At 37.0% G+C, this 22,385-nt stretch overlaps 1 protein-coding gene across 4 annotated transcripts in view; it reads right to left on the bottom strand.

Annotated features, from left to right (window-relative positions):
• Positions 1 to 22,385, bottom strand: part of LOC121974897 (dol-P-Man:Man(7)GlcNAc(2)-PP-Dol alpha-1,6-mannosyltransferase-like) — an 83,743-nt gene that overhangs the window by 11,892 nt on the left and 49,466 nt on the right. For all 4 annotated transcript variants that reach the window (XR_006110145.1, XR_006110146.1, XM_042526176.1 and 1 more), the window contains exons 18-19: positions 13,567 to 13,635; positions 13,369 to 13,451 (exon numbers count right to left, since the gene is read on the bottom strand). Coding sequence is in view for 2 of the 4 variants with exons in the window: in XM_042526176.1 (XP_042382110.1) it covers positions 13,369 to 13,451; positions 13,567 to 13,635 (152 nt within the window). In the remaining 2 variants the exon portion in view is untranslated. The remainder of the gene's footprint in view (positions 1 to 13,368; positions 13,452 to 13,566; positions 13,636 to 22,385) is intronic.

Below are 22,385 nucleotides of genomic sequence, written 5' to 3'. Positions count from 1 at the left end.
TTCTTTTAAATGTGAACAGATGTTATTTCTATAAATGGTTGAATTTGTTGTGCCTTTAGATTCACTAGATCCATATGGTGCAGGAAATAAGGAGACGGAAGGACTTGACGGATGAGTTTTCTTGTACTTGGCAATGCACACCCGAGAGCCTCTTTTATTTGTCTAAGTTTCTACCTATATTAGGATGTTAGGTCCTAATGTCAGTCAGTGTATGAAATGTCGTTTCGTGCCGCCCGGCACGGACGATTTTTACCGTTTCGCCGAGCGGCCGAAACCGGCACGAGAGGCGTCCCCGTCTCGGCAGCGCCGGAGGAGACGCGGGATACGTCCGTCGACGTCGGAGGAGACGCGGGACGCCTCCGGTGGCGTCTCGCGACGCCTTCGGCATCAAAGGCGTCGCCGAAAGCTTCCGACGACCCTGCCGGCGTCACCGGACGCTTTCGGCGCAGCCAGAGGCGTCTGACAACGCTTCTGGCGCCACCAGATGCCCCCGCGGGATCGTCCGCAATGATCGTGACGATCTCGCGGCGAGATCACGGGTTTTTTCCCTTTTTTTTAATAATTATTTATTTTATTTAAATTAAACAATTCCTAAGGAGGATGTGTGTATTTCGAAGAGACTTTTATAAACTCTAATTAAATTATCCTAATAAAATATATAAAAATATATATTTAAAATTAAAATAAATTTAATAAATTTTATTAATTAATATTCTGAAAAAAATAATGTTTTAAATTTCATTTAAAAATTTTAAAAAATATAATAATTCTTATTTATATTCTAATATATTTTTATTATTTTAAATTTCATTTATATTTAAAAAAATCCTAAAATTCTAAAAAATTCTAATTTTTTTAAAAATTCTAATAAATTATATTTATATTCTGATATTTTTAAAAAAAAAATTACTTGATATTTTTTTACTATTTAAAATATATATTATTTAATTAATAATTAATTAAATGAATAAATAGTTAATTTATATAATTATTATTAATGTAAAGTAATATCTTGTATTAATTTATATACTTATTATTATTATTATTATTATTATTATTATTATTATAATAGATACTTCCATTTTAATTTAAATTATTGATATATCAATTCTATTTAAATAAAACTATTTTTAATTATTTTTTCTAGCAATATTAAATTATTCAATAATTGAGAACTTATAATAAATCAATATACAACTTATTTTTATATACACTATAAACATATTTATCTTATAATTACTATAGATAAATAAAAAAATACCGAAACTGTATTGACACAGTACGATACGATACCGAAACCGTATCGTTCCGGTCTGAGACCGAAACTTCGGCACGGGTCGAAATTTTAAACCTTGATGTCAGTGTCGAGTTATGTGATTGATAGTCGGTTTAAGTTCCTTTCACTAGTTAGTTGCACTTTCTGCTCTCTTGAAGAATTATTTACTATTATGATGTTCAAACATAAATTTATTTTTGGTATCATGTTGTACTAGTATGTAATGCATAATCTTTGGAGTTGGGTTGTTTAATTCGAATCGCTAAAATGTGGGTACTACATGTTTGATGAAAGGTATGAAAAAAGGATTCTAGGATGTTTCATTTGGTATCAAAGCAAAGTTCCTGATTAAGGGTTGTGCCACTGTTGGTTACGAGAAGCTCAAGAAGTCAAGCCTCAAAGTATGTAAGTTAAGGTTCAGTAAACGAAAGAATTTAGGTGATATGACCGTTAAATTATAACTGCGGATTATGAGTTTGTTTTTTTTTTCAGTGATGCCACCTAAGCGGTACGTAAGTAGGAATAGAGAGTATGAGGAGGGGAGGCATGAGGAGGCACCACCTCCCTAGCCCCCGCTGGAGGGGAGATAGGAGGCGCCACCACCTCTGCCTCCACATACGGACGCTAGTACTCGCATGCTAGAAGGTATGGAGAAAATATTAAAGCAGCACACCGAAACTGCTCGTAGAGTTCGACCAAAAGCAATTTATGAGTGATTCAGGAGGATGAACTCCAAGGATTTATCTGGCACTACGGATCCGTTCATGGCGGAGGGATGGATTAGATCTTTGGAGGTAATATTCAAGTTTATGGATACGACAGATGAAGATAGGGTGCGTTGTACTACCTATTTGCTTAAGGAGGATGCCTCTTTGTGGTGGGAAGGAGCAGAGAAGTCAGTCGACCTGAACACCCTAACTTGGGAGGGGTTCGAGAAAACATTCTACGAGAAGTACTTCCAGCAGATGTGCGGTCGATTGTGAAGAGGGAGTTCATGAGCCTCCGACAGGGAGACTTATCTGTTACAGAGTACGTCCGGAAGTTTGACAAGCGATGTCACTTTGTGCCTCTAATTGCTAATGATGCGGAGGAAAAGATGAGACACTTCTTGGACAATTTACGGCCTACTATTTGCCGCGATGTTCTGATGGCGAACTTGATAGAGTACCTACTATTACCAGGGCCTTCCGAGCAACGCAGGCCCTAAAGGATATCAATTTTGAGATGAAGAGAAAGAGGCAGCATCCCAGTAGCATAACAAGAAGTCGTTTGCAGGGCCGCAAAGACCTCAAGGAAACTAAAACCTCCAAAGTCAAATGCCCCGAAATCAAGTGACAAACCTTTGTACAAAGAATTCAACCATCATCACTTTAGCAAGTGTCTATGGGGATCGAGTAAGTGCTTCAAATGTGGGGAAGTCGGGCACAAAGCTACTGAATGTTGGCGCAGCGGGGCCGACAAGAGAGGAGGGGTGAATTGTCTGCAAATAAAAATTACCCTCCTTATTCTTTCAACTCAAAAATAACAACAATTAAAAAAAATAAACTAACAGAAATAAAAGTAAGAGAAGAGTCACAAGAATTTAACTTGATTACAACCAAGAAGGTTGTTAATCCAAGGCGGTTGAAAAAGCGCACTACGAATCTCCTTCTCTGAAGGCGGAGAAGCCTTTTACACACTAGAAGCTCAAATGTTGCTAGGAAGTTGATACAAGAGTTGAATCAAGAGATGATTAAAGCTTCTGGACTAAGACTATATTTATAGCCTTGGTCGGGGCGCCTGGAAGGATTCCAGGCGCCTAGAAGGGGATAAGATTTTATCCCTTTTGCACAAATCGCGGTTTGACGGTGATCTAGATAAAAGTCAACTTCCGGGCGCCCGGAAGGGTTCCAGCGCTCGGAATTTATCCAGGTGGCCAGACCTCAAAGTCAACCATGTTGACTTTTTCGATTCGGGCCCTCTGCTCCAGTTCAGCTCGCCTCAGTCAGGGTCTTCTGCTCCGGCTCCGCTTGCTTGGGTGATCTCGGCCATCCGGAATAGGGCTCACCCGAACTCAACTTCCGGTCTTCTCCTCGAGCAGGCTTTCGTCCCGACTTCTCATCCCTCGAACATCGCGCACGTTCTTCTCGCCCACCGATGTACTCTTCCACAGCTCTCTCGTGCTTCGGACGCACCGAGCCCGTCAGCTCCCTTCCCGTGCCGTCCTTCTCGCTTGCTGCGTCTTCCGCTCGACTTCCTGCGCTCCTAAGCTCCTGCACACTTAGACACAACCTAACTTGGTTGATCACATCAAAGTAACCATGGGGTCCAACACTGAGTGCCCGAAGCTAAGGCAACCCATGACTGATTGAGTTTTTGCAATGCATACCGAGCACGCAGAGCTGGGCACTACGCTTTTCACAGGTATTTTAGTTAAATTCAACATTTTATATTGTCATATTATTTGGAATGCTAAGTTCAAATTCTAGGATTATCGTTGAGGTAAACTTGAATTGATGGGTGGTTAGGTTGCATATTTCAAAACTTAGAATGTTTAGGGAGTAAGATTTCAAACTTATGATTGCTTAGGATTACATTTTATTGATCTGTTTGTCCTAAATTAGGCTCAAAATTTGAAGGGAGTATTTTTCAAGAATTTGATGAAGTAGGATAGAAACTTTTGTGCGGAATATGATGGTATTGATATCACAGGTAGGATATTTATAGTGGACATAGCCACTTATGCCTTGCTAGATTCTGGAGCTACACACTCGTTTATATCTGAATCCCTTGTGACGCGGTTGGGAATCTTACCTGAGAGTATGGAATTGGGATTTAGAGTTACAATGTCCTTGGGAGAAGTAATGTTATCTACTGATTTAGTGAAAAATATGGAGCTCCAATTGTAGAAGAATATTGTACAAGCAGACTTCATTGTGTTGCCAATGCCGGAGTTCGATATTATTTTGAACATGGATTGGTTATGGAGCTTTGATTGATTTTCGGCAGAGGTCAATATCTATCCGACCACCCAGCGGGGAATCGTTTATCTTTGAAGCAATCTGGAATAGATGGATGTTGCACATGATCTCTTGTATTTGTACAAGGGAGCTTTTGCGTAAAGGCTGCCAGGGATTTCAGTTCCTGATAGGCTAGCTAGTCAATTGAAGAAGTGGATGTGGTCAGAGTCTTTCCTGGTGCATTTCTTGATAATATTTCCGACATTCCACTTGAGAGAAGTGAAATTTTCCATTGAGTTGATGTCTGGTATAGTGCCCGATCTCTAAGGCACCGTATCGCCTAGCACCTGCAAAAATAAAAGAACTGAAAGATCAACTTCAAGAGCTGCTAGATAAGGGATTTATTCGCCCTAGTTTCTCCCCATGGGGTGCACAAGTGCTTTTTGTAAAAAAGAAAGATGGAAACCTGAGACTCTGTATCGATTATTGAGAATAGAACAGGGTGACAGTAAAGAACAAATAGCCATTGCCAAGGATCGAGGATTTATTTGATCAGTTACACGGAGCTTCAGTATGCTCGAAGATCGATCTTCGATTGGGATATCATCAGTTGAGGCTAAACGAAGCAGATGTGCATTAGACAGCTTTTAGGACTCATTACGAGCATTATGAGTTTTTGGTAATGTCATTCGGATTGACAAATGCCCCATCGATCTATATAGATCTCATTAATCGCGTATTTCAGTCGTATCTTGATCAGTTTATTATTGTATTCATAGATGATATCCTGATCTACTCGAAGAGTAGAGAGAAGCACAGGCAGTACTTGAGGACAGCGCTACAAATACTGCAGGATCGAACATTGTTTACAAGGTTCAGCAAGTGCGAATTCTGGATGGAGAAGGTGGCATTCTTAGGTCACATCATTTCGAGGGAAGGAGTAGATGTTGATCCGACTAAGGTCGAGGCCGTCAAGGAATAGTCAATGCCAAAAAATGCAACTAAGATACACAGTTTCTTAGGCTTAGTTGGCTATTTCGCAAATTCATCAAGGGTTTTTCCTTCAATGTAATGCCCTTAATAGCTCTGAAAAAGAAGAATGCCAAGTCTATATGGGGATCTGTTGGAGCAATTAAAGCGAGCACTTACCACATCACTAGTTTTAGCTATGTCATTAGGGTAGGGAGAATGTGTTGTACAATGATGCATCGAAGCTGGGTTTGGGCGCAGTATTGATGCAGTATGATCGAGTTATTGCATATGCATCTAGGTAATTAAAGGTGCATGAGAAGAATTATCTGACTCATGACTTTGAGCTAGCAGCAGTTGTTTTTGCCCAGAAGATTTAGAGACATTACTTATATGGTGAAAAGTACAAAATCTATATCGATCACAAGAGTCTTAAGTATATCTTCACCTAGAAGGAGATGAAAATGAGATAGAGATGATAGCTAGAGCTTGTGAAGGACTACGATTGTGATATTAACTACCACCCCAGGAAAATTAATGTAGTTGCAGACGCTTTGAGTAAGAAGACAATAGTCATGGCCCAATTATTAGTGCAGGGACCTCTTCAAATTATGATTAGGAGGTTTGATCTTGAGATGTATGCTAAGGGCGAGGCTCCTAACTTATCCACTCTTACCGTCTACCTTGAGGGACCACATCTATGAAGGATAGTCAACAGATGAGCAGTTACAGAAGTAGAGATAGAGGGATAAGTCTAAGGGCTGAAGGTTATATTCAATTGAGGATGGAATCGTCAGATGCAGAGGCCGACTTTGGGTTTCGAGTGTCAATTCTCTTAGAGTTGAAATGTTGACCAAGGTGCATAACTCTCCTTATTCTATACATCCAGGGAGTACAAAGATATATAAGGACTTGCAGCTACTATATTGGTGGCCAGGTATAAAACCAGATACCACACGTTTTGTATTAGAATGCCTGACTTGTCAATAGGTGAAGGTGGAACACCAGATACCAGCAATGCTTAGACCACTTCCTATTCCCGAGTAGAAATGGGAGAACATTACAATAAATTTGGTTGTGGGTTTACCGATGGCAGTAAAGGGTTTCAATGCTATTTAGGTAATCATTGATCGTCTCAGTAAATTAGCACACTTTCTACTAGTAAAGATGATTTTTACAATGACGCAGTACGCAGAGCTGTACATTCGAGAGATAGTTAAACTGCACGGAATCCCAATTTCTATAGGATCGGACAGAAACCTAAGATTTACTTCATCCTTCAAGAAAAATCTACATGTTGCTATGGGGATCAAGTTATTGTTTAGTACAGCTTTTCATCCTCAAACAGATAGTCAGTCAAAATGAGTGATACAGATCTTAGAGGACTTACTGCGAGCTTGTGTGATTAACTTCCCGAGAAGTTGAGAACAAAACCTCCATTTGGCAGAGTTCACCTATAACAACAGTTATCATTCGTCTATAGAAATGACTCCTTATGAGACACTTTATGGAAGGAAATGCAGATCACCTATTCATTGGGATGAAGTTGGAGACAGAGCTGAGATGGGGCCCGAGATTGTTCAGCATACTGCAGATTTAGTAATCAGAATCCAAGACCGGATGAAGATTGCACAGAGTCAACAGAAGAGTTATGATGACAAGAGAAGAAGAGATCTCGAGTTCATAGTTAGTGACCATGTTTTCATACAAATAGCACCCATGTAGGGTGTTATGCGATTTGGGATGAGAGGCAAGCTTGTCCCAGATTTATTGGACCTTTTAAGATCCTAGACAGGGTGGGAACATTGACATACAGAGTGGTCTTACCGCCTAATATTGCAGGGGTGCACAATGTATTCCATGTATCAACACTGAGGAAGTGCATGCTAAATCCTTCACATGTCCTGAACTATGAGTCGTTGCAGCTTACACTAGATCTGGCCTACGAGGAGAAGCTGGTGCAGATTTTAGACAAACATGAGAGGAAGCTGCGGAAGAGGACGATAAAGATGGTCAAAATAAAATGGTTGAATCACTCTGATGAGGAGGCTACATGGGAGATCGAGTCGGACATGAAGAGTCGTTACTCGGAGTTGTTTTGTAAGTAAAAAAAAATTGAGGACGAAATTCATTTAGGGGGAATTGTGGTGTAAATAAAAAAAACCGATTCACTTAAATAGATCAAGTTATGGGTTTAAGTAATTAATATGGTAATTGGTTAACAAACTCGGGTCCGATTTGCTAGCAACCCAACCCGGCTTACCCTTTTAAATACATGCCATATATTTTTTTTCCCTCTTTCCTCACCCTTTAAGCGGTCAGCCTCCCCACACCCCATCCAAACCCTAGCAACTTTGGAGGAGATAGAGGAAGAACCTCGTAGGAACGCTTAAGGTCGTGTTTTCTCTATGTCTCGTTGGTTATCTTCCATACGCAAAACACCAAGGCAAGGTTCCCTTTCGTTGTTTTTTCATTTACTGCACCATATTGTGGCAAAAGGCGAATACGCTCACCCCCAGCGCCCCCTCCAACCCGTCTCAGGGCCAACACGGAAGAGGTAAATTTACTGCACCATATGGATCATAGTATGATATTTTGATGTGTTCTATTTAATTTTGGAATTGGTTGTGAAGATTTGATGCAGTTTTACCGATTTTGGTCAAAAAATCTGGATGCTAGAGGGGCTCGAAGTTGTTACTGTCTTGTAGGGGTTGTTCGAGAGAGGGAATAAGGACCAGCAGCGGGGATTTTGGTTTTTCTTTCTAGGCTAGTTGGGTGAAGAAGGAAGGGGTTCGGAGAGGGGGCTTGCGAGGTGAGGTATAGTGACCGGAAAAGGGTGGATGGGAGGGCATGGGGGCAGGATCCTTTTCTCGGCATTTTTATTTTTATTTACCTCCCAACTATTGACACGTCGAACTCTATTATCATAATTGCTAGTAGAATGTTGATGCACGCAAATTGATTGTTTATTTTAGCATATTATCATAATTGTTAGTAGGATGTTGAAGCACGCAAGTTGACCATTTGTTTTAGTATGCAAGCAAATTATTTTATTTACTTAGAAATGTCTTCCTATACATGAAATTTAATAATGTCTTATTTTTAATAATGTGATTTGTATGTGACAATGTGAAAGGTAGAGGAATCCGGTTTAAGAAGGGTCCGATGAATCTTACTAAAACAAAAGAGGTTTAGGAATCCGGCTTAAGAATGGTTAACCTTACCAAAATAAAAGTGGTTTGAGAATCCGGCTTAAGAAAGTTCCGGTGAACCTTACTGAAGCAAGCGGTTTGGAAATCTGACTTAAGAAGGGTCCGGTGAACCTTACTAACCTAGTACTAGATAAAAGTTTTGTCAAACGATCAAAGGTTGAAGTATGTGAACTGAATTTTTGTAATTTATAAGGAAATTCATGAAACTAATGTCATTATTTTCTATTTCTTACATGGTAAATTATATAAAAAAAAAAAGAATATTTCTCTTAAATACGAATGGATATTATTTCTATAAATGGCTGAATTTGTTATCTTTAGACTTATTAGATCCATATGGTGCAGGTAATGAGGAGATAGAAGGACTTGACGGATGAGCTTTCTTGTACCTAGCAATGCACACCCGAGAGCCTCTTTTATTTGTCTAAGTTTCTACATGCATTAGGATGTTGGGTCCTAATGTCAGTGTCAAGTTATGTGATTGATAGTCAGTTTAAGTTCCTTTCACTAGTTGGTTGCACTTTTTGCCCTCTTAAAGAATTATTTACTATTATGATGTTCAAACATAAATTTATTTTTGGTATCATGTTGTATCAATTCGTAATGCATAATATTTGGAGTTGCGTTATTTAATTCAAATCTCTTAAATGCGGATATTAGATGTTTGGTGAAAGGTATGAAAAAGGGGTTCTAGGATGTTTCAGAATTACTAGACTATATAAGCGAAGTAAGAAGGATAACACGGAAAGGGAATCGAAGGGCTCATACATCTGAGAGATGAGAAGCTTGACGGGAGAAGGTCTTGTGGTAAAAGGCAGTTGCTTGTGAGCTGAGGATTGAATAAACTTGTACTCGAGCATGTGTAGAACTCAATTTCGGCACACATGGCCATTAGATGAAATGGAGTTAAATTACTAGTCGCGTTAAGGTAATGTTTATTTCTATTGGCGCAATCAATTAATTGTCTATAAGTTGTTGATTGGACTAATGATTTGTGATGAATGTAAGTGTTATCCAAAGAATTTGCAACAAAAAGTTGTGAGTTGTTAGTCACGAGTTGTAAGAAATAATCGTACCAATCGAACAATATCTGATGACCTTGGATAATGCAATTGGCGCAGGAATCATCATGTGGAGTGAGAAACAATTGTACCAATCGACTGATGACAAGGATGAAGCACTCGTTTCATAAGCCATGAGAAACAAATGTACCAGTCAATTGATGGTTGATAAGTAGTCAAATGATAATCCCTAGATGAAGTAGTCATGCAGGAATCAAGTGTGTGCAACAAGAAACGATTGTATCAATTAGCTAATGGTGATGCAACAATCGACTCAACACCATGACGTTAATGCTATGTTTCCTTTGAGGTACGGATTGACGGAATGGAATCGCTGTGGGAAAAAAAATCCTTCGAGTGAAGGAAGAGAAAAGAAAAGAGAAAGAAGGGGAGAGAAAGGGATCTCGTGGAAAGCCTGCAGAAAGAAAGAGGGAAAGAGAGAAAGAAAAGAAAAAGGCAAAGACGTGAGACAAGTGGTTGTACAAGCTTCTCGGCTTCATTGACACCAACACTAGCATGGTGCTAGAGGTGGATAGACCCTCTGCTCAAACTTAGCCTCTTACCTTTCTTTGCTCTTCCCACCACCGTCGGCGATGTCAACTCCAGTCGCCTCTAGCAGCCGGAGGGCACCTCACGTCCCTTTCTTTCCCATCTCTCTGGCTGAGCCCTCTTCCGGCTTGCCAACCTACCCAATTCCCACCACCCCTTTCTTCACCTCCTACTCCCCTCCACTACCTCCCACCCACCGTCCCTGGTTCACTCTCTGCGCCTTGTTCTCAACATCGCTCCAGAGTCGTTGCGACCGTCGTAGTTCTTCTCCCACTCCTCTCTCTCAACGTGCTCACCGTTGTTGCTGTTGCGTTCTTCGTACGCCGACACAGGTGGTGATTCCCTAGCAGCAGACACTCAGATAACGACGAGACTCGCTTCGTCACGAATTGTTTGCTCTTGTAGATTTTGTAGCTTTTGAGCGCTTTAAAGCCATCTCCCCGAGATGACGATGACACTACGGTAACGGTGGCAAGTGCGAGAGAGCCTCAAGAATCTCAAGATGAAGAACCTCATAATGACCTTATTTGGTGCCACTATGTAGTCGCGATGCCGCTTCGTGAGGAAGGGGGGAAGAGAAAGTCGTTCCGCACGATTTTAGGCGGATGAAAAAATGGCATAAAAATGATCTGCGGATGAATTTAGGAATTCATCCGTCCATTATTTAATAACAAGTAAACAGCGGAAATGAAGAGAAATCAACCCTTCCTCACGAAGTAAACAGTGGAAAACTTTTCTTATGAAAAACTATCCTTAGTTTTTAAATCCATCCTCCCAAGTAAACAGAGCATAAGATTTCACTATATGAAGGAGGCTTGATAAAGAAGACCACAGGCCATGAATAGAAGTAAAACAGAGAGATTATTATAATGTTTACTATTGTTCTCATTGAGCTTCCTTTCTAAATCCATAGAACTCTATTGTATGACTCTCAAGCTATAAGAATCTTGTAAAGGTTTCTCCACCTTTAGTATTTTATCGAAGAATAGGATTCCATGAGTGATCCAACTAAAGGATCATAGGACGTGGAGTAGGATCCTACTACCGAACCACGTTAAATCATTGTGATATATGCTTGTGTGTTTTTATATTATTTCCATTGTTACTGAGTTTTGTGTCTTTACTGAGATCACAGCAAGAGAATGTTAATTTTTAATTTGCATGCATGTTATTCATCCCCTCCCCCTCTATTGCACCATAAAGCACCAACAATAAATACACGTATGTTAACCAGATTTCATACAATTAAAACTTACAAGTCTCCAAATATGATGCTATGAATAGATCTTATTATTATCAAGTTAGTAATACCAATGTTTGTTATTACTAATAAGTAATAAATAAAATTTATTAAAATGGAATCAATGAATTCCAATCATATATATAAAAAATAAAAAATCATATTTATTAGTATAAAATCTATTATCTAACAATTAGTATTCTGTATGATAGGGTTTTATTACGACCTCAATTATATCCAATTCTAATTTATAGAATGGAGGATATTGATGACCAAGAAAGGTGTATTTTCTCTCATTTTCTCATTTAAGTTGTAACCTCTTTGGCTTCACATTGCAAAATATATATATATATATATATATATATATATATATATAGATGGAACACTTTTTTTTTAATAATCTAGATCAAATGTTTGTAGGATCACGATCCTATGTAGATTCAATTTGGGATTAGAATCGGATCGATCAGAATTGTATGATCCTATTAAAAACTTTTAAAATTTAATTTAGTATTTGATAGGATGATCAAATTGATTAATAAAGACAATGAATTTAATATTTGATTAAAATTTGTTTTAAATAAATTAAATCAAATTAATAATAATAATAGGTTAAAAATATATACAATCAATATTTTTTTATAATTTTATAATTTTAAAATAAATTTATATATTTAAAGGATAATTCGATTAGGCTTTGAGAAATCCTCTCTGAATTATCCCATTTAAGTTAGAAATTGATCGAAATAATTAAATAAAATTTAATTAAAAACCTAACTTCGTTGTGCCCCTACTCTACTCTACTCTCCTCTCTCTTCCCTTCTCCTCCCCTCCCCTCTTATCCCCTCGCCTGTTTAAGGCACTTGCCCCCCTGTTGCACCCGAGGGCATTGCTCCCCTCTTCCCCATAGAGCAGTAGAAGAACAACCACCGTCGGCGTCTCCTCACAACTGATGCTGCCTCCTTAAGCATGCTCGCGCCGTCACGCGTCTCCTCAGTTGTTGCTGCCCTATCTTCCCCATCGAGCAGTTGGAGAACAACTACCAACGCCCCCTCCTCGAGCACGATCTCACAATCATGAGTCACCTCCTCTGTTGTTGGTTTCGGTGTCGCATCCGGATCTTTTGTAATATAAGATCAACTAATTCCATATGATGTTGTATGATTTGAACAATCCATTGTCGATTCTACTGCAAAATTTCGATCCAATCAATCCGGATCGATTTAGTGTAACCGGATCGCAGGATCGTACGATCCTACAATCTGGATTGTGATTTTGCACACCATGATCTAGGTGTTCAAACTACCCGACTAATTTTGGAGATAGATAGACTTCCCTCTAGTTTGCCTATCGGATAAATCCAATGCACAACTTATGCACACTTGGAGGTCGACCTCTAGAATATCCATCCCTATTGGAATTCGAACTTTGTCCTCTTATTTGTTTCCCTAAGTGTTTTACCATTGCACCAAATCCGCGAGGGCAATATAAATGAAACACTTGAGCTTACTAAAGGTGAATCACCAACAATGGTAAGGTTGATTATTCAACCTAAGCTCTTAACAAATCTCAAGCAATGGAAAGGCTCAACTATTTAAGCTAGAATTAAAGCGACAAGAAGTCAAACTAGTTTCAACAAAAAGATTGTAAAATCTATCGAGTTTTGCACAATCAACCCAACTTGATTAAATGTCAATCAATTGCCTATATTTCAATTGCAATTTTGTTTAATGAACCTAGTTCTATTTTGACACCATTTACTCATGAGTTGGATAAGATTGTCTTTAAAGACATGCTTACGTATTATTCACAAAATTATATTTGACAAACTAACTAAACAAATATCTATTGACTCTTTGTTCTCATTACATTCTTTTAGCATTGATTATGTAACAACTTAGACTATTATTCAATCAAATGCAATGAATTTTCTAAATTGAAAAGGATGACAATCCACCTAATACTCGTGATACCATGCATCCAACATAAACACAATCTTTCATAGCTAGAAAATAGTATAAAAAAGCATCTAGAATTTTAAATAAACAACTCAGAAACTGATAACAATTAGATGTGTCATCAAAAAGAGATAACAAGGAACACAGATTGCTAACACTATTACCTGATTGATGCAGAGCCTTCAAAGCATAAGCACCAGGGTAGTTGTTATAGGATGCAAGGAACATCATGAAAGAACATCCTAGACTAAAACAATCACATTATAAGATTAAAGAAAGCATCTACTATTTTCTAACAAGTAACGACACTGCAGCATAAAAAAGATGATCCAAATTCACTATATTTAACAGTGAAATTCAACCTGATGAGTAAAGATCCAAATAATATTATGTATAGCCACCTCCAGCCATCCTTCTTCCTATTGATATACCTGACATATTATGAAAAAGAAAAGAACAATGATGAACATCTTCACAACAGCATATGTGGGTGTGCCAACATTCCTTAAGCATTTAGAACCAAAGAAAGGAACATAGTTTTTCTTTTTGAACTGAAGCATGGAAGGTTTGATGATAATATAACTGTTGGTTGTATACTAAAAAGCTAACACATGATGATATTTAATCAAAGGCATATTCATTTGCCCATATTAGGGAAAGACAAGCAAGTTATGTTGACCATGTTCTCCATTTTCTAACTCAAAAGTTAAAAGTAGTGAGCTTGCTGTCATGCGCTGAATTCTTTAGATGCTAGCACAGAACCACACTTAGACATTCTTCTTTGCATTACACTAAGTAAGCCTAACTCAAACCAGCAAAGGACTCAGAAAAGCTTGGGAGGAAAAGGTATTGCTTCATGCTTTAAAATATGTAGATACTTGGGTACAAACTTAGATGATCAACAAACAAAGAGGGTTTGCCGATTTAGAGAACTCAACTGAAGAATGAATGTTTAAGATCTAAGAAATCCTACGGTAGGGATTAAGTCTTTAGAACATTCTTTTTATAAATAAATAAAAATATATTAAATCCAAAGAAAAAGGGATACAAATTGGATTAGGCAAGCCCAATCACCAACATCAACTGTCCCATATAGCTAATGGAAAGCCATTAGACACTCACCCTAATCAAACCACTAGTCCCTGTGAAGAACTTATGTCTAACTCAACGTTAGATCAAAGTATACTCCCAAATCCCGCTACATAGTTTGTACACTCCTGAAAATCTTCCCAATATCTAACTGTCACTCTCCAAAGAAACTACTATTCCTTTCTCACCAAACATAATGAATCATCGAATACAAGGCCAGGTGACACGCCTTTGTTGACACCCTACTCCCTCGGTAGTATCTCGCAAAGACTCGCATCACCCTCTTATACATAGACATCTCCTGTCACATATGAAGTCATTCTCTAATCCTCCTCCAAAGTTCTGCAATCGGGGGCACCCAAAGAAAAGATGCTCTTGAGACTCTAAGGTGCACTGCCGATCCTCCAAGTATTCCCGTCTATCTCTAGTGGGAAGATGTCGCTGTGCCAACATCCAAAATGTGACTCCATGGCTCGACTGAATATATGTCTTCCACACTATCTAGACGTATGGTTTCTTAGGGCTAGGGTGCCTAAAGAAATCATAAGCATGAGCAACTCCATCATCCCGAGTAAACCAATCTTCAGCATCTAGCAGCCTCTAGTGTCTCAGCTGCCAACAGGACAAGGTCCCATATCTAAAGCAACTACTTAATCAATGGAGAATCTGTGTGGACAACCTCCAATGGAGAATTCTTGATACTCTATTACTACACTTATCTAGAATATTCTATAAAAAAAAGGCAGCCCGGTGCACAAAGCTCCAACCATGCGGGGTCTCGGGGAAGGATCCATTGTATGCAGTCTTACCCTGCTTTTTGCAAGAGGTTGTTTCCAGGATAATTATAAAAAGAGACCTAGAATATTCTGCAAGATTAGAGAAAAAATCTTAGGGTACAACAACAACAACAACCAAGCCTTTTCCCACTAGGTGGGGTCGACTGTATGAATCCTTTTACGCCATTGAGCTCTATCTCCTATTATATCATCATCTATATTTAAATAAATTTTATCTTGTTTTATTATTGCTAACTAAGTCTTTTTTGGTCTTCCTCTTCCTCGTTTGATATGCATGTTTATCATAGTTTTACATCGCCTGGAGCATTTATTGGTCGTCTAAGTATATGTCCGTACCATCTTAAACGTGTCTCTCGGAGTTTGTCCTCAATAGATGCAACTCCGACTTTCTCTCTAATGCTCTCATTTCTTATTTTGTCCATCTTCGTATGTCCACACATCCACCTTAACATCCTCATCTCTGCAACTCTCATCTTCTGCTCATGTACTCGAGTCATACCCCAACATTCAGCTCCATATAACATAGCAGATCTAACTGCGGTTTTATAGAACTTACCTTAAAGTTTAAGAAGTACTTTACGGTCACATAAAACATCCGATGCTCCCCTCCATTTCAAGAATGGTGTTGTTGAAAATTCTAGAATGATGGAGATGTAGCTTGGAACACTCTAGAACATTCTATTTTATTTTATTTTCAACATTATTCTTCCCCACTAAGAAGGTAGTCAACATTATTGGGTGTGCAACCCAAATCAAGTTCGGCACTACACATAGGCGCAAAGTGGAGGAGCCTCTCTAACTACATTAGTGACTGTTGCTCTATTGCTTCAAGAAGTTAAGAGGTAAGTCGTCGATCATCTACAAAAGTCCTTCCCAACATAGTAGATAATTATTAGAGCTTCCATCTAAAGATAGGAGCGTTTCGCCATATCTATGATATACTAAAACTAATAATAGGAAATGTCATAAATGGGAGCACAAGAGCATGCACTATGGAAATGTAACGTATAAAAACAAAGAGAAAGCCTCAAAGATTTCTAAATTTGGAAAGTTCAATAGTTTAAAGTCGTGCTAAAATTTTGATTTATGACCACAATGATATGATTTTGATATCATGTCGTATCATGCTGTTATGGTTTCAATATTTTTAAAATATAAGTATATTAATTTAAAAATATTTTTATTAATATTTAATTATTATAAATGCCTATTATTGAGTTATATTTAAGATGTTAAAATGTTAAGTTTAATTTTAATATTATCTCATGAAATGTTTAATACTTATCGAGTAAAAGCTAATTTAAAATTAGTTGAAATTCACTAAAATTTTATAAGGTTATAAATTATATTATATTTTTTTTTTTATTTTTCTAGTATTTTGTTTCCTCTATCTTAAAGACCTCTTTAAAGAGTTTAAAAGATTTTTTTAGCCTTATGAACTAATGAGGAGAAAAAAATTAATGATGTAGAAAAAATATGAAAAAAAAACTAACAACAATGGAGGGTGGAAAATAATGACAAAAAGAGGGAAAGGCATATAAAAATAAAAATGAAAAATGAAAATAGGAAAAAGAAAATATAAAAAATAAAACAAGTCCATTAAAGCAATGACATTGTGAGGTTGTTGTAGTGTTCGAAACCAATCCCCGCTAACTCCATGCATGATTGAAGTAAGTTACAACATCTAATTTGAATAATGTAGGTTTATTAACAATAATTAAGGATTATGTGATTTCAATCTCAAGCCACCTATGTTTAGGAAATTTTAGAATAAATTCCGAATGTGTATAAAATTTATAAAATTTAATAATTAGTGATAGGTGTATAAAATTTATATAACTCCCTAAATCCGAAGGTGTATAAAATTTATATAAATATTTGATGACTAAGCATTCAATTCCTTATTTGTATAAATTTTATACATATCCGAATTATGAATAAAATTTGTTTGAGGTATATGAAATCCGAATATGTATATATAAATTTATATGATCTAAGATTTATTGTTGAACCATTCAAATATTAAATAAAATCCGAAAAGGTATATAAATTTATATGATCTAATATTTGTCGTTGAACCATTCAAATATTACATAAAATCTGAATATGCATATAAATTTATATGATCTAATATTTATTGTTGAACCATTCAATTATTGGGTGTAGACTTGGTGGATTTGGGAGGAGAAAGCTAGAATTTCCGCCACCCTAGCCTTGAATCCTGCCGGTGCAAGCCCTAAGGGGAGGAGAAGAGAAGTTCAGTAGCAAGGAATCAAAGGCTATCTATGTTATGTTAGTTTCGGTTCTATGTTTTTTTATGCTATAAACTCAACCATACTTAAGATAATAGTATGTTATGTTAGTTTTAATTCTATATTTTTGGATACTATAAACTCAACCATGTTATGGTAATTTAGTGTGTATGTTAGTATCAGTTATATGTTTTAGTATGCTATGAAATCAGCCATGTTTTCTTTGATAACTTAGCATGTTAGTAAATTTCCGTTTGTATGGGTTAGTATGCTATGAATTCAATCATGTTCTTAGTAACTGAGTATGTTACTTAGTTCGGAATTTATGAATATATATGTGATAGATTTTATGATAATATGCCATGTGTGTTTATGAACTTGTAAACAATTACTATAGGGTTCGGAATTTGTTTGTACATGTTATGGATCTTATGATAAAATGTCATGTGTGCATGGATGTGGTTAAGTAAATAATTAATATGTACGCAAGGTTTTTATGGGTTTTGATATTTATTGCACCACAAGGATCGTAGTTTAATATTTTGATATATGTCGCAAGTTTTCTAACATTTGTATATTGCACTATATGGATCATATTACGTATGTTTGATGGTCGACGCATTGTTTTTTTGGTTTAATTAGGATTTTAATTGATATTTAAACAATCAAGCAATTGTTGATTAAGTTAGGAAAATTGATTTAATTAACGATTAATTAATGGGATTAATTCATGAAAAGATTGAATGATTGGTAGAATATTCGATGAAGTTAATTAAGAGCTAATTAAGAATGCTATTGGTTGATTAATTATCAAATTAGTTTGTTAATAGATTAAACTAATTAATCAATAGATTGAATAATGAGTTAATTGATAGATTAATTAATATGCTAATTAATTCATTAATAATTTGATCGATTAGTTGATTTAAGTAGATTAATTAAAGTATAAATGAATTAATCGATCGGTGATTAATTAATTCAAGGAGTGATTAATTATCTAGTGTTCTGTAATTTATAAGTTAAATAGGATTTAATTTGTTGATTTTAGTTAATTAATCCATGTATGATGGATTAATTTAATAATACTTGATTGATTAAATTAACTATAAGGCAAGTTGCATTCGATTTAAACATAGATTGGTCAATAAGTGATTAGGATTCATTAAAATATGATTTAAATCCATGAACAATAGTAGTGAAATTAATTGATTGTTACTTTGATCCGTTTGAATAACTAGCTGACTAATTTATTTGATGTAATTAGATAATCATCTTAATTGAATAACTGTTGAGCTAACCAGGTTAGTAATCAATTTAATTATGAACTCAGAGTGATTAATGGAATGGGAAAAGGGTCAGGTTCTCGCCTTTTAATTAACATCGATTTAACTGTTGGACTCCGTACTAGTTTTGATGTGATCAACCAAGTTGGTTAGGTCCTGCTTTGTATTTGATCCCTGTGTCTAAGTGTGCAGGAGTTTAGGAGCGCAAGAAGTTAAGCGGAAGACGCAGCTAGCGACAAGGACGGCACGGGAAGGGAGCCGACGGGCTCGGTGCGTCCGAAGGACGAGAAAGCTGCGGAAGAGTACTCCGGTGGAGCGAGAAGAACGTGTGCGGCGTTCGAGGGACGAGAAGCCGGACGGAAGCCTGCTCGAGGAGAAGGCCGGGAATTGAGTTCGGGTGAGCCCTATTCCGGTTGGCCGCAATCACCCAAAAGATCGGAGCGTCGGAAGTCAAAGCGAAGCAAAGAAGCAAGCTGGAATTCAAGCTGTCAGCTTGGAGGCGCCTCCATCAGGCTTGGAGGCGCCTTCAGCCTTGTTGAAGGCGCCTTCAACAGGTCAAAACTGACCGTTTGCGCCGCGGATAAAGTTTTATCCGCTCACCCATTAGAGGCGCCTTGGACCTCTATTGGAGGCGCCTTAGACCCTCGAGATCAGATTTCCAGAGGTTATTTAAAGGCCCCTGGAGCTAGGAATTCAATAACAACTCAAGCAATCAATTGTGTAGTCATTCCTAGCAATAGTTCTAAGCTTCCAAAGTGTAAAAGGTTTCTCTGCCTTCAGTAAAGGAGATTCTTTTTAGTACGCTTCTCATTGCCCTGGATTAACAACCTTCTTGGTTGTAACCAGGTTAAATTCCTGTTTCTTTTCTGTTTACTGCTTTATTACTTTACTGCTTTATTTACTATTGCACTAATTGAGTTGAAAGCACGAGGAGGGTATAGTTTATTTTTGTTTTCAGCAATTTACCCCCCTCTTGCACCTACAAGTGGTATCAGAGCCTGATCGCCTCAAAAGGACTAACCGCCAACTGAAGCACTACGATCAAGACGATGACCGGAGTGAACATCCATCCCCCAAAGTTCGACGGAGACTTCGCCACATGGAAGCGCAAAATGGAGGTATTTTTTAAAACTGAATTTGACATTCTTTTAATAATGAAATATGGCTATGCAGTTCCGAAAGATAAGGAGGAAAACACCTGGACGAAAAAGGAGCAAGCAGATTTCGTCGCCAATGGAAAGGCTGAGTTCCACCTACTCAGCGTTCTGCCGGCTCAGGAGGTAAATCGGATCGGAAGCTACGACTCCGCGAAAGGTCCCTGGGAAAAATTCCTGGAGCTTCACGAAGGTACCTTCGAAGCAAAGCTAGCGAGGCGCGACATTCTCCGGACCCAGTTGACGAACCTCCGGATAAACCAAGGCGAGAAGGTAGCGCAACTCCAAGCGAGGATCAAAAAGCTGATAACTCAACTCAACAACCTTGGAGAAAAAGTAACGAACCGGGACTCGATCTGGTACGCGCTCAACGCTTTCCCGAGAACTCCCAATTGGGCCTCCTTAGTAGATGCGTACTACATCTCTAAGGACTTCGAGGTAAGTACTTTAGAACAATTGTTTTCTACTTTTGAACTTCACGAATCTCGAGTTGCAGAGCCCAATGGAGTGGAGAAGACCAGTCAGAACATTGCCTTAAAGGCAAAAATAAACGGTTCTGACTCAGAAGCCTCGGTCGACGAATCTGAAGCGGCACTACTGGTAAGACGCTTCAATAAATTTTTTAATACTAATAAGTTTAGATCGCAGAGGCATCAACAAAAGAAAAGGACGATTCGTTGCTACAACTACAACGAAGAAGGGCACATCAAGGAGGACTGCCCAAAATTGAAAAGCAAACAGAAGGATAAGGAAAGGAGCAAGAATCTAGCTCGACCCAAACACAACCTGAAGGCCACGTGAGATGATTCGTCGTCCTCCGAATCAGAAGTCGAAGAATTCTCGGGAATAGCACTGATGGCCAACCATCAGCTAGAAGAAACGTCTAGCTCAGAGATGAGCATCGATGAAGGAGGAGGAACATCAGAAGAAGAAAGCAGCAGTGAAGGGGGAGCGTCACCAGATCAGGTAAGTAAGGTACGCAATCTAACCCCGACTCAGTCTTTTAAATTTATCAAGTCTCTATCCAAAGAATTAGATCAATTAGAAAAAAAAAATACTGAATTGAAATTGATCCTTGCAAAAGCATGCCCAATAGAAAAGTATGATAATTTAAAGTTAGAAAATGAAAAATTAAAAGTTGAAATTGAGAAATTGAAATATCATGATGCATGCTTAAATAAATTTCCTAAATCAAAATTAAGAATTTATGGAAAAATAAATTGGTACATTAGAAAACACCAGGGTCAACTTAGAAAAGTGCCCAAAAATCATGTACCCCCTAAGTTTTTGACCAACCCTGTAGGAAGGAACCTTTATTGGGTTCCAAAATCTTTGCTAGTTTAAATTTCTCTTTTAGTTAAAAGCTTACAATGAGAAAATTAAACATTAAAATTCTTTATGGAAACTTTGTCTAAGGAAGTGGTTGTTGCTCCAATAACCAAGAAGGCCTAGTGCCTCGCCACGACCTGGAAGCTAAAATATTGAAAGAAAATGTTTAATTAACTTTCTGAAAAAACATTAAATAAGAATTAGATAATGCTTTGAAAGTTTTTCAAACATTTTTGAAAAATTCTAAAAAATCGATTTTGACTTAGAAATTATTGTGAAAAAGTCATAGATTTTTTTTAGAATTTTCTTTAAATCTCAGTTATTTTTACTAAGAATTATTTTTAAAAATTAATTTTTCCTTGGAAAATTCAAAAATTCATTTGACTTGAAATTTTATTTAAAAAAAAAATTCAAAAATTTATTTGACTTAGAAAATTTTTTCAAAAACCTCATTCTTACTTAGAAATTATTTTGAAAAATTCAATTTTCTGAGATATCATTTTTATTAAATAGAAATTTTATCTAAAGTTAAAAAATTTTCTAAAATATTTTTTGAATTATCACCCCGTTTTTGCTGTGATCAAAGGGGGTCTGATGAACCTTACCAACCTAATACTAGGATAAACGTTTGGCCAAACGATCTGGGTTAAGGTATAAAATAGCTACACTTGATGATCTATATTCATGTAATTTACGAAACTTACAAGTAAAAGTAAAAGATAACGAAGGTTAAAAATTGAATGTTAATTTAAGATATTTTGGAGGTTCATGAAACTGAAGTAAGAGATTACTCTATGTTGATATTTAACATGATAAAACCATGTTTATATTTATGTTATGCAAATAGTTCAGGCTAAAATTATTTAACATATATTTCTTTTATGAAAAAAATATCATACTTATGTTTATGCAAGTAGTTAAGGTTAAAACTGTTTTAACATATGTTCTATATGAAAATCCATATTCATGTTTATGTTATACAAATGTTTGAGTTTAGGTTTGAGGTTAGCATGATTTATTTTAGTATAAAAGACCGGATATATGTTACTTAACAATGTGTTTATGTTTATGTCATGCAAATTGTTACGAAACTAGACAGAATGATAAAACCATATTTATAACTATGTTACGTGAGAGGTTAAATTTAGAATTGTTTAACATATGTCTACCTTTAGAACACATGGTTACAAGGGTTAATTATTGCATATCATGGTTTGAATGTGCTAGGTCTTTAGACTCATAATATCGATTGTTGTTGGTGTCGAGATAAAAAGGGG

This window comes from Zingiber officinale, chromosome 4B, assembly GCF_018446385.1.
Source record: "Zingiber officinale cultivar Zhangliang chromosome 4B, Zo_v1.1, whole genome shotgun sequence".
Classification (NCBI taxonomy): Eukaryota; Viridiplantae; Streptophyta; class Magnoliopsida; order Zingiberales; family Zingiberaceae; genus Zingiber; species Zingiber officinale.
The sequence above is the reverse complement of the archived record's forward strand: the minus strand, read 5'-3'. Positions and strand labels throughout refer to the sequence as shown.